The 12,304-nt window shown below is 42.0% G+C and overlaps 1 protein-coding gene across 1 annotated transcript; it reads left to right on the forward strand.

The window, feature by feature from the left end:
• The first annotated feature begins 1,347 nt into the window (after positions 1–1,347).
• MRPL44 (mitochondrial ribosomal protein L44) lies at positions 1,348–5,175 on the forward strand. Its single transcript, XM_074833743.1, has 4 exons — positions 1,348–1,578; positions 1,931–2,399; positions 3,492–3,670; positions 4,850–5,175. The coding sequence occupies exons 1-4, from the start codon at positions 1,409–1,411 to the stop codon at positions 5,019–5,021; spliced, it is 990 nt and encodes a 329-aa protein (XP_074689844.1). The 5' UTR covers positions 1,348–1,408; the 3' UTR covers positions 5,022–5,175.
• The last annotated feature ends 7,129 nt before the right edge of the window (positions 5,176–12,304 follow it).

Consider the following 12,304-nt stretch of genomic DNA (forward strand, 5'->3'; position numbering starts at 1 on the left):
CTCTGGAAGTGCACAGGCAGGTGAAGAGATGATGGCACCTAACAGCTGCAGATGAGAAGGACGCGGGGCCTCTCAGCGCTGTCCTTGGCTCATCCTGCCACGGCAGAGGCTGCGGAGCTGGGCCAGGCCTGCTGCAGGCAGAGACCGGGCAGGCTCTGGGCTCTCCCTGCGGCTGGCAGCTGTGTGCTCTGGCCTGTCAGCACCGGAGCCGTGCCTGGTAAGGATGGATTTTTCGGGAAGCAGCACGCAGAGAAGCCGGCAGGTTGTGATGTATCTGCGAGTGTTGCTCAGGGAACGCTGCTCTCGTATGTTTGTTCGCTATCCAGTTAAACGGGGCCTTGTACCCGGTGTTATGCGGCTTTTGCACTGTTACACAGGGGCTGGGCTCGCTTCCTCGCGCTGTTCTGCGTTTGGCTGTTGCATGTGGTGTTCTTGAGCGTTCACCACGTGTTAGGTGACTCCATTGGCTATTTAGGACGTTTGCTGTGCATGTTTTCTTACCATGAATGTTAAAATTGTGTGCCTTTGTCTTTCAGTGAACGATACGAAGGGAAGGGCCTGCCTTGCACATTTCCTGTATTTTCATGAATTTTATCCCATGACCTTTACGCTAAAGGTGTACTGTATGAACTCTGGTGATGCAAACGCGGGTTAGAGCTACTGGAGATTTTACAGAGTTGTAAGGCAAAAGGAAAAAATAAAGATACTTTTAAGAGAACAAAACCTGACTTTGTCTTGCAGGAGGAAATGAAACCCGAAGAGTAGCTTTAAAAACATCTAAACGGTGCCCTGTAGAGGCCGTTGGTGTTCCCGGCCGCGCTGGTGACCCGCCGCCGCGGCGGCGCTGTGCCACGGGTGGGTCCCGGAGGGGGGGTGGAGGGCCGGGCCCCCGGGTGGCGCACGCAGGACCCCGGCAGGTAAAAGGTGCCCGAGTCCTGCACCCCGTTGCCGGACGCTGGGTAGCGGCGGCTCGGAGCGCACTCAGCGGGTGATGCCGGTCTGCGACCCGCTGCAACCGAAGGAGCTGGGGGTTCGCTCAGGGCTCCCCGGCGGCCCTTCACCCCAGAGCCGGCCGGCGCCGGGCCTGACGGTGGCGGACCGGAGCCGCCGCTCCCCGCTCCCACCCCGAAATGTCCCCGACCCGGGACGTGGAGCCCCCGCGCCGCAGCGGCCCCGCTGCCGTCACCGGGCCCCGGGCTGGGCTGGGGCCTGGCGGCGGCGGCCGCTCCCAGCATGCAGCGCGGCGCTCAGCCCGCCCGCAGCGGCAGTCGCCGGGGCCGTTTCCGCCGCCGCCGGTCCGCGCGGTGCTGCCCCCGGCCGGGAACGCGGCCCCCGGAACCAGCGGGGAGCGGCCGCGTTTCCCGGAGGGCAGCGGCGACGGGTCTTTCCTCCGCCTGCCCCCGCCGCCATGGCCGCCCGGCTGCTCTTGCGGGCGTCGCGGCGGCTGCTGCCCGGGGCCGGGCCCGGGGCCGCGCTCACGCTCAGGGCCGCGCTCAGCGCCGCGCCGCCCCGCCCCAAGAAGCGGTGGCTCCGCGCCTACCTGGAGCAGCAGCGGCTGCAGGCGCCGCCCCAGCGGCGGTAAGAGCCGACCCGGCCGTCAGGAGAGGGCGGGGAGGGGCACACGGTGCTGGCGGGGCTCGGGAGTGCAACGGGCTGAGGAACAGCCGGCGAAGTCAAAACGCTCCATGGCGTCTGTAGCTCCGCGGGTCAGCGCCCCCCGGGCTGAACGGGGCGGGGTCCCGCCCTGCGGCAGGCAAACGGCGCTGCGCCACCCCACAGGGTTTGGCACTAGGGTTTTTAAACACTGGTTTCGATTTTCAAAAACAATTCGATTTTTCATTTCCTTTCGATCGTCTGAAAGGCGCGATGCTTGCAGTACGGGTACCTTCTTGGTCTGTCTCTGAATTTGTATTCTTTTCCATGTCTGTAGATCAGAGAAGCCCAACTGGGATTACCACGCAGAGATACAGGCTTTTAGCCACCGGCTACATGAAAATTTTTCTTTGGATCTTCTCAAGACTGCATTTGTTAACTCCTGTTATATTGAAAGTGAAGAGGCGAGACGCCGAGAACTCGGGCTAGATAAAGAAACGGTCGCTCTTAATCTACAAGATAATAGTAAACTTGCTGAACAAGGGATGTCTTTTTCACGTTCGTACCTGACGCAGTGCTTTGAAGGTGCCTACCCGGATTTACCTGCAAAGGGCATAGGAGCACTTGTTGATTTTCTTACCAGTCAGGAACTTGTTTCTTACGTGGCTCAAAACCTGTCTATACAGGACCTGACGCTTTGCAAAGAGTTTCCCGTCCCACCAGATGTGCTACAGAGAACATTCTTTGCTGTGGTAGGAGCCTTGCTCGATAGCAGCGGGCCAGAGAAAACAGGGATCTTTGTCAGGGTAAGTCATTACTTAACATATTTTTGTACTGACAACGATAACATATAAGGGTCTCAGAAGTTACAGGAATAAAAAGGCAAAAAAAAAAAAAATTGTCTTTGACTTTGATGGCCAGAGATCCAGGGAGATTGGTAAAGTTTGACAATACCTATAACAAGACAATTTAACAGTGAGATCTGTTGGGTGGTGGTCGGGTGGGGTTTTTGAGTTTGTGGCGTTTTTGTTTTGTTTTTTTCTTTAAGAATCACAGGCAGGGCAAGTACCTGGTATCATATACTTCTGGTTTATAATGGTGATATTTTAGTATTTGCTGACACTTGCTAAGAGAAAGTGTTATATTCCATGCACTATACTATCAAATAATGAAAATATTCCTTGTAAGGAATATCTTCAATTTTAAAAGTTTTATATAAATGAGTGTCTGAGTTTGTAGGTTTTGCATATAGACATGCAAGCACCTAAAGATATTTCATACAAAAATGTTCAATTAAAGTGCAGTGTAACAAAGTAGTTTTAGCAGCTACTGTCCTTTCAGTTGTCATTTTCACTTATTTCTAGTTCTGCAATGGAGAAATGCATGTTAAAATCTTGTTTCTGATATGAGACCGTTGATAGGTCTCTGTAAGAGCAAGCAGCAGTTAGTTAACAGGCAAGAGAGTGATCCGAACAAGTGAAAGTCCCGTGGGTTTGCACGTTCCCTTCAACCTGTTTGCAGAACTCTTCTGATGTACAGCTTCTCGCTTGGAAGCAGCGCTGCGCTGCTCACCTCGTGCTTGGAGCTGTGCACAAGCGTTGTTGTAACTCCTCTCTCGTGCTGGTGCTGTTCCTTCTTTAGGTCTGGGCAGTTCACTTTGCCCAAGGTGCACGTCCTCTGTCAGTGGCTAAATCAGAACCAGAGCTGCCGAGAGTAGCCATGCTGGTCAGCTGTGCTTAGCTGTGATGGAGCACTGAGGCGGTTTCATCATTTGGTTCAGCAGTTTATTCTCAGCTGTATTAATGCCTCTTCACATTGTATTTTCATTAGGAGACACCAGAAGATAGAGCCTTCATTACCTTTCCCATGAATTGTAACTTCTAAATATTCTTGTTTAGGACTTTTTTATTCCCCAGCTGATTGGAAAAGACCTGTTTGAGATCTGGGAAGTTGTAAATCCTATGGGCTTACTAGTGGAAGAACTGACCAAGAGGAATATCCCTTCTCCAGAACCAAGAATTACCAGGCAGTTGGGCATCAGCACGGTTCTGCCACTGTACTTTGTTGGGTTGTACTGGTTAGTACAATATTAGTTTAAAGTGAAATGGGTTTAAGCTGGGGTAGAGGGGAGGAGGGAGGATGGTCTTTTACTTTTCTACTCGTGCTCTTTGGTCAAGTTAGTACAGAAAAGAAACCTTACAGTGACTTCCATATAAAATCAGCCATTGAAGTGTGCCATAGCTTGCTGTAATGATGCATAAAAAGACAGTCTCTGACTAAAGGGCTTCAAAGTCTAAATTGGGTGCACAGAAGAGTCTGGGTGTATGTTCTGGGTCACCTGATATAGGGGCTTTGCAAATAGCATAGCCAAATGGCTTTGGAGGGACCACAACTATATCATCCAGGGTTTAAGGAAAGGTAAAGAGACATAGACATCAAGGGAGGTGGGATTGAAGAGAGATTTATTTTATATTCCAGAGAAGCTTTCTAATTTTCAAGTTGGGGGCACTGTAAACTAGGCAAGAGGAGTGTCTGTATCCGGACAGGACTTGGGAAGTGCCACTCATCCCTGGTGTGCTTGTCTCAGGTGTGGTCAGTGCTTGTCCTGGTCTCTTGCCCAGGAGTAACATTGCTCCTCTTTGTTACTTTGTTAAATGAATTGTTACTTTGCTAAATGAAGTGCAGATAAATGCATGGGAAGATTGCCTTAACTTGTTCTGATTTATTGTGCTTTGGTTTATATACCTTTTCTTCTGGAATCCCTGGTGTCCCTTTATTAACTGTTTCTGTTGAGTGCCCATAGATGTTGATTAAACAGAGCTGAGTACATACATAATAACACAGAGAACTTCTCTTTGAATCCTTTTGAAGAGGTTTTTCTTACCAGGGGAGAAGAGAAGACAGAAGCATTTCACTTCTTTGTTTAAGCTAACCAGAGTAACAAATTTGCCTATTTTTAACAGGGCTAACAAATTGACCACTGTAAAGAATCAGCGATATGTTAGGAATCTAAAGGAACAGAGTAGTGCTCTTCCAGGAAATGGATGCATTTCTGATTTCAGTTTCCATTGTTGAATATACAATCTTTGCAGGAAAGACCAACGGAAATGTTTACATTTGTGTGTATATAGAAATTACCTTCAGTATTCAGACATTGGAGGAAAAAAATTCTAGCAGCCTTTATTCATGATACACAGTAGTGCTCAGGATTTCATGATGAAAATGTTTTTAATTTTTTTTTTTTCCCCCCCCCAAGCGATAAGAAGATTATAGCTGAAGGTCCTGGTGAAACACTGTTTGCTGCAGAGGAAGAAGCTGCCCGTGTGGCACTGCGGAAGCTATATGGGTATACAGAGAGCAGGAGACCTTGGGATTACTCGAAACCCAAACAAGGACTGGCAGCTGAAAAGGCTATCAGCAGTAACTAGATGATAAAAGACATTTCTAATTTCTCTTAAGAATTAATGGTTTCCATGCTGAATATAGATGTATTTAGGAAAGCAAAATTCACTGTCTTCAGTGCTTGAAACTTTCACATCAAATATGGTATTAAAATAAATAAAGTCTTTTCCTTTTGCACAATGTTTAATATTTTTTCATTTTCCTAAACATAGCAAAAGTACCCTTATTCTGAATTTTTGTTTTTGGCTGAGAAGTTTCCATACGTCACAGGAGACTGTTTTTAATGGTGTTTAATAATGTGTGACAAAATCTCGCTGTATCGAAAAAGGTTTCATGAATGCTTCCTTGGAGACTGTTTTGAGGGTATTGTTGATGAGTTGAATTACATATGCAGCATCGGTCTGTGGATTGCATCTGCATTCGTCCTTGACTTTGTGAAAACATCAAATGTGTTGTCGATGATACTGACGCTGTTGGTGATCCAATTTAAAAAAAAAAAAAGTACAAGTGGCACTTTTGAGGTCCTACTGCTTGCGTACAAATAGAATTTACCATACACATTGTTTTCTGTTGTTGGAGTGTGCTCCGAAAAAGGGTGTATTTTTAATTTTAAAATTTGAAAAAATTTCTCTATTGTGAAACTAGAAATAAATGAAAATAAGGATCAGGAAGGCCTGAACCCCAAAAAATTGGAGAACATGCTTTAATGATAGGTTATTATTAAAGCTGCCACCTTTTATTTTTTTCTTCTCCCCTCTTTTTTTTCTCTTCTTGCTATTTTCCTGTTTAGTCCAGGTACTTGATTTTCCTCCTGTGTTTTCGCTAGTTAATTTAAGCGGTCACGTGACTAAAGTATTGGATGCAGTGAAATCAGTGTGTGTTTTGCTTGCACCATCTGTAGCTGTTCTACTGTACCTCCAGGTAAATGGGACATCACTGAGGAATAAGTTGGGTACCCGTGTGATGTTCCTATTAAATGTCATAGAAACTCAGTATGTGTACCAGAATACAACTGATGCGTGAGGACTGTGCCTCTTTTGGAATAATTTCCTTTCAAATTGAGTGAGAATGTGTTACAAACTGGGACTGAGCCCTCAAAGGAAGAAAGGAAGAAGCTGAATGTAGGACAGTGGTTAAAGAAGTGTTTCCTGCCTTATCCCTTTGTGAGCCCTGGTTGTAAAAAAAGACAACAGGTAAATGTGCCTTCGCTAATCGGGGGGGGAAAAAATTACACAGGTGGCCATTCAGAGAGGTTTGATGTTACTGTCCGCAACAACACGCCTCCGTTGCCTTCGGCCCCCAGCACGGAGCTGTGTGAAGGGCACTTGGCAGCGAGAGGCCCCGGGCTGCAGTCGGGGCTGCTGAGCTGGGCTGTGGCGCAGCGCAGGTGGCACCTTCCCGGCTGCCCCTGGCGTGAGAATGAGTTCTGACTCTGGTCTGCTTGATGGAAACAGATTTATTAGTGTATTCAAGCAAAAGAACTTACTGTCTGTGATTCGTGTGTGTCTTCAGTGTTTGGTGTGACCTCCATCTTAAATCTTAAGAGTGTATAAAATGCTTATGTGGCGGGATAGCAGTGAAACTTTTCATCTGCATTCTGGCATGGGAGATTACATGTGTGAAAGCTTGAATATAAAAAGGAGAGCAGAAAGATCAGTCTAGCATAAAATATGTGTAAAATGTCTTGTGTTAAGTGAAAAATTCCAGCTCGGCAATCTGTTATCACTTATATAAGCAAAGCCAATAAGGTCACTATATTCCAGGGGAATAATAGCAAAATTTGTAAAGAGGATAGAAATTACTCATGCTATTTTTAGTTTCCAGATGAGTTATTTCTCTTACCTTTACCTATTTTAAAAGGACAATAGTGAAGGTGGGAATTTTTACATCCAAAGTTTGATCAACCTACTATTTCTTATATACACATTTATGTATTTTCAGAGAGGAAAAAGTTTTCTGGCAGTTTACCTTAAAAGAATATTTAAGATCTGCTTACTGTGGCTTTACAGTTTGCAATATGGGCATAAGTCCTAGAAGTGGATTACTGAATAGTGTGCTGGAAAAAAACTGAGTAATGCAAGATAAATCAAGTTATTGTGTAGTACATGTATGGAATGTCTTGAGCTCAAGTGGAAAGACAGTTTGGGGACATGGAAAGGACGGACTGAGTTTTTGTAGAGGTGTGAGTGAAAAAGGAGTTTTTATAAGAAAATGTGTCCTGTTTTCAAGCTTCCAAAGGTCAGAAAAGCTTTTTATATGGTATCTGTGCTTTAATTTCTGGCACTCAAGCATATATGTAAGGAATTACCATTGTAGTCGTGGGATCATTTGCATACTTCAGATTAAGAACTATTTTTTTTTTCCTGAATCAGTAACCATAAACAATATTTAAGTGGCATTAAAAGATTGGTTAGATTTACAGAAATCAGGATCTACAAAGTCTGGTGAAAATGGCAGCTTTTCTTCCACTAGAAACATTGTTTGTGAAATTCCATGATAGTTGTGTTGTTTGAAAAGTACTTTTGTAAACTACTTGCATTGGTTCTGACCCAGGTGCTGTGTACAAGTGCATTTAGGTCTCCCGGTGGTTGTTCCCTTTTTAAATTATGTTTTATTTGTCTTTCAGAGAAGACAATATATCAAGCAGCATGACAGTAATTGACAGAAAGGAATCAGGACAGTTTAGTCATTGAACAACTCATTGATTATTGTTAGGAATATTATATTTGTAAACTTACCAGTAGAAAAGGATATGTTCTTTATCATTTATGGAATTTTGAAATAGGTTAACATCATCTCAAGAATCAACTGATTATGCTTTTCTGTATGCTACCTTTTAACCTTATCTGATGCAGGTATTTCTGTTACTGTATTTGCATTTATCCTTCCTTTAACTCATTCAAACCTTATCTCATAATCAAGATTTTTTTAAAGTGAAAATTATAATTGGCAAACCAGAACACAAATAACAATATTCCTGCACTAACTTAAAATATGATGTCATATGTGTACTAACAGGTAAATTTTTGACAAAAGTACAGTACTGTATGCTAATCTTCTTTTTAGCTTTCTTTTCCTTCTTGATCTTTGCATTAATTTGCATAAGTATGCTGATATATGCTTATATATAAGTTGAATTATGAAATAAATGGACTACTAGTCATTAATCCATTAAAAGCAATGGCAGTTTTGCTATTGATTTTGGTCTAGACTTGGTTTTACTCCAAATGTTAAATAAACTCAGTGTGTGAATAGTCTTGGATTACTCTCTTTCTGTCATCTAGATCTTTTGTCTTTTTCTTGAAAGTGTTTTAAAAGTGATTTTATTTTGAGAAAGGTAAGAGAAGTTCTACTGTATTGGTCCCAGCTAAGTAATTGGAGACAAACTTCTTAATATGCTTTCATGCCCTTTTATTAAGTTACTTCTGTTCTCATTATGTGCTTTTGCTCCTGTGTCTCAAGCTGTTCAATAATGTGACCAAACACTGTATATTATCTCCCTGTTTTCAACTGCAGCTTCTTCTGGTAACAATGACCAGGTAATCTGTTACATTTTTCTCTTAAAAAAAAAAAAAAAAAGTCCAGGAATAATTCTTGTGTTAATTGTTGCTGTAATTTAAGGGCAGGAGATTAAAATTCAATCACTTTACAGTTACCTCCATGTTAATTCAGAGTTTGAAATTGCTGGTGAAAAGTTAAAGCTTTTATTGAAATTTCTTATACCAAACTTTTTTTAATGATAATTAAATAAGCTGCTCTGGTGTTATGTTGCTATAAAAAGCCATGAAGAATTCAAAACATCAAAAGATGTGTTGTCATTCTTTTTTGTAGGGCAGGGGGAGAGGGATGACGCAGTACAGAAACATTGGAAGAGCCCTACTTGTCCTTTACTGTGTGCTGTGGTAAACTTTAAACAGGCTCTAAACTATTTGGTTTCACTTACATCTAAGTTTGAAGTTTAATATTAAGAGATGAAGTTTAATATTAAGAGATGAAGTTTGGAGTTTAATATTAAGAGATGCATTTAGTGTAGAGCAGCAAACATCTAAGGACAGGTTGTTTTTATCTTTTCAAATTGATTCCACTGATCTAGTTTTTAGCATTAGTTTTGTCTGTCTACCATTTCAGCTTGTCTAAGAAATTGTTGATAAACTAGGAAGATAAAATGGTCACCAGTTGGTCAGTAAATAGCCACTGTCATAGTGCAAAGTTGCATAGTGGAAACACAGTTGATTTGTGTGACAGAATCAGAGCATTGAAGGCTGTCGGTGATACTCTAAATCACAGGGCGTACTGCAATGCAGCTCTTTGTGGTGCACCTAGAAACTGGGGCTGGTGTTCTCTGGGAAAAGGGTAGCTCTAGGGAGAAGGGAAACGTTATCATCCCTTTCTATTTTTGTGTAGTAAGTGTAATGTTTCTGCCAGTCTGTGGCAGCTATGCTTGTGACTATGCTCTTGAACTTCCAGTTTCATGTTCAAATATGTTATCTGAATTACTACAGTGCAGGTATTACACGACAGTCAGGGAACTCCTGGACCACCAAGACAATCTATCATCATAGCTATGTCATATGAACCTTTTCCTAAACAGATTGAGCTCCATTTTAGAAGCATTCGATCTTTTGCTCCTGTTGCTCCAGGTGGGCACAATTACAGAACCTCACTGTTCTGGCATGGAAATTAAAAATTATGCCTTATCTCTGTAAGTATTCATTGCCAGTTGTGCTCACTTGTTCTTATACCAGTGTTATTTATCAGAAGAAATCTTTATTTTATTGATGTTGAGAGAATTTTGCATTTAGTTCCAATGAGGTCAAAATTTCACCGAGTTTCGAACATGCTTGAGAGTTCCGTTTTGTAGGGCATCTCAAAAGCTCTGCAGCACTGTGTTTTCCCCTAGTTAGACTGGGATGCTTATATAAATCAAAGCAGCATTTGCTTTTGTAACTTGAGTAATGTATTTTAGATTAATCATTACCTGACATTTGTAATTTAATATTCTTTTTCTTGAAGGCATGATTTTGGTTTAAAGTACTTAATTTTGGTACTTTATATAGGCAACCAAAAATAATCACATCAATAGGTAGGTGTGTCTGTTAGAAAATGGTATTCTCAATAGTCATTCAAATGACTTGGCCAATTTTTATGTAGCATTTCTAACTCTTAAGAACATGCATACTTGCAAAAAAAAAAAAAAGTTCTAAAGAATGCTTTGATATCCAGCTTCAAAGAGGCCTTTTAACACTAATGCAAGTTATTTCAGTAGAGAGAGACAATAGTTAGCTGTAGTCCTTCGCTACTGGCAACGGATTCTGTAGTTTCATGATTCACACCTATTTAGGTAAGTATTGAATCAAATCTTTGATTTGTCAATACTAGGGTATTTGTCTCTTTCTGTAGACTGTGGCTAGCACTTATAGGTGGGGGAATGAGACAACACTTTGGAGCAAAAAAAAAAAAAGACATTCATATTGGCATTTAGCAGATCCCCACATGGCAATTCATTATTGCTTCTCTCACTGCTTTTATTACTTTAGGATGAACCTACCCTAGATGCACATACCCTTGTAGTTTCACTTCCAAGACCCATGGCATTGCATATTTTTCTCTCAGCTGCTGGGAATCTGTACTGACAGTCAGTGTCCTATGACTTCAGGCATGATGTTGAAGTGAGGTTTGTGATAATTTGATTCAGTCTGCGGGCAGCATGAACAGCAGGCAGGCTGCTGGAGTTCATGGAAATCTGCACTAGTAGCAAAACTGTTGATTGTTCCCAGGTTTCAGAGGTAGGTAATTTATTTCATGGTTTATTTCTTTGAAAGATTCTTGCTGAACTTGTCAGTTCTTAATTGGTTATTTCCACTGCCTACTGTGATCAAGATCCAGTGTTTAGGAGATGATTATGGATCAGACTGAATTTGGTTGATCTTGGTACCTTGTGAGAGATAAATCCAGGCAATTTAAATATAACAAGTTTGAACATTTTTTCTTGACTGGAGAACTATATTCATCATTTCCTAGTAACCAAAAACGTCAGGGACAAGATAAATAAAAATAACATAATAATAATGTGTGATAAAATTTGGAATAATCTTCAAAATTTTCCTCTAGAGAAAAATTCCCCCTATTGCAGAAGGGTTTTGCTGCTAGTGACATAATCCACTGCTGAATCATCTGAATCTCACCATATTTTTTTTGAAACCTGCAATGAATGCTTTTCATACTTCAACATAATTTCCATTTCTGAAGCATAACAATACATCCTTTTAACATGAAGATGTCATTCCAAAGAGTTCACACTGACAAACAGTTATTTGGAATTCATTATGGAAGGGGATGGAACTGGCTGTAGAGGGGACCGAGGGCAATTGTGGCCATTGCTAAGAGGCTCTAGCAAAGAAAGAAAACACACAGCACTTTGGAGCAAAGCTGAGATTGTCGACAATACTCTGAAAATTCATTGACTGTTATAATCAGTTTATAATGAGGATGAAATAGAAAGAATTAAACCCTTTGGCAGATGCGTTTGTGCAGTGATCTCTCTCAGTGATGAAAAGAGTAGGAGTCTAAAACAAGCGTTTACCCTGGCAAATGTCTAGGTTAGTAACAATGGAAACTTATCATTAATTACTATGAAACCTTTCTCTGTTAATCGTTACTTTGCTTAAATTGTTTTATTTTTGAATGATTACAGTCATAATCCTGACTCTGAATTACCGAAGTTGTGGACTGCAGCTAGAGCCACCTGCGCAGCGCTGAGCGGCAGCTGGTAGCTAATCAGCACAGCCGGGCACGCGCTTCCTCTATCTCCTGCCTGCATGTGCCGACATTTCAGTTGGGCAGTTATCTGTGTGCACAAAGGTATGTGTGGGGAGAGAAGAATAAGCTGAGGGGTAGTTCTGGCATCAGAGCACTATTTATAAGCTGGCTATGAATACATTGAACCTGAAAAATTGGAAAACAGGACCTTAGGTAGTAAAGTACTGAGGTCTGAAACAACCCCACACAAAGAGGAGCAGGGTGTAAAAACCCCTGTGTATTCGTAAAGTGGATCTTGATAATTTAGGAAAGTCAGCATAAACTTAGAGAGCTCTAAGGAAATTATACTAACAGTGTCAAATTCTAACAATTACAAAGGTCTTGATTAAAAGTCCTAGTAGCTTCTGAAATACTTTTGTTTCCATATTTGTGATGATTTATTAACTGTCAGGTTCCTTTTCCCTGCCAATTTTCCCCATCCATGGTAGTCTGGAGGAAATTGTTTTAGGTTTTTTTTGTTTCTTTAAAAATGACTTGCACATCAGGGGCT

The sequence above is a fragment of the Strix aluco genome, chromosome 9 (assembly GCF_031877795.1).
Source record: "Strix aluco isolate bStrAlu1 chromosome 9, bStrAlu1.hap1, whole genome shotgun sequence".
NCBI lineage: Eukaryota > Metazoa > Chordata > Aves > Strigiformes > Strigidae > Strix > Strix aluco.

Bases quoted from the DNA above. Each gene is read 5' to 3' on its own strand.
- MRPL44 (XM_074833743.1), top strand. From the start codon at position 1,409: ATGGCCGCCCGGCTGCTCTTGCGGGCGTCGCGGCGGCTGCTGCCCGGG. The intron at 2,400-3,491 runs GTAAGTCATTAC...ATTCTTGTTTAG, and splicing joins AAACAGGGATCTTTGTCAGG to GACTTTTTTATTCCCCAGCT. The intron at 3,671-4,849 runs GTTAGTACAATA...CCCCCCCCCAAG, and splicing joins TACTTTGTTGGGTTGTACTG to CGATAAGAAGATTATAGCTG.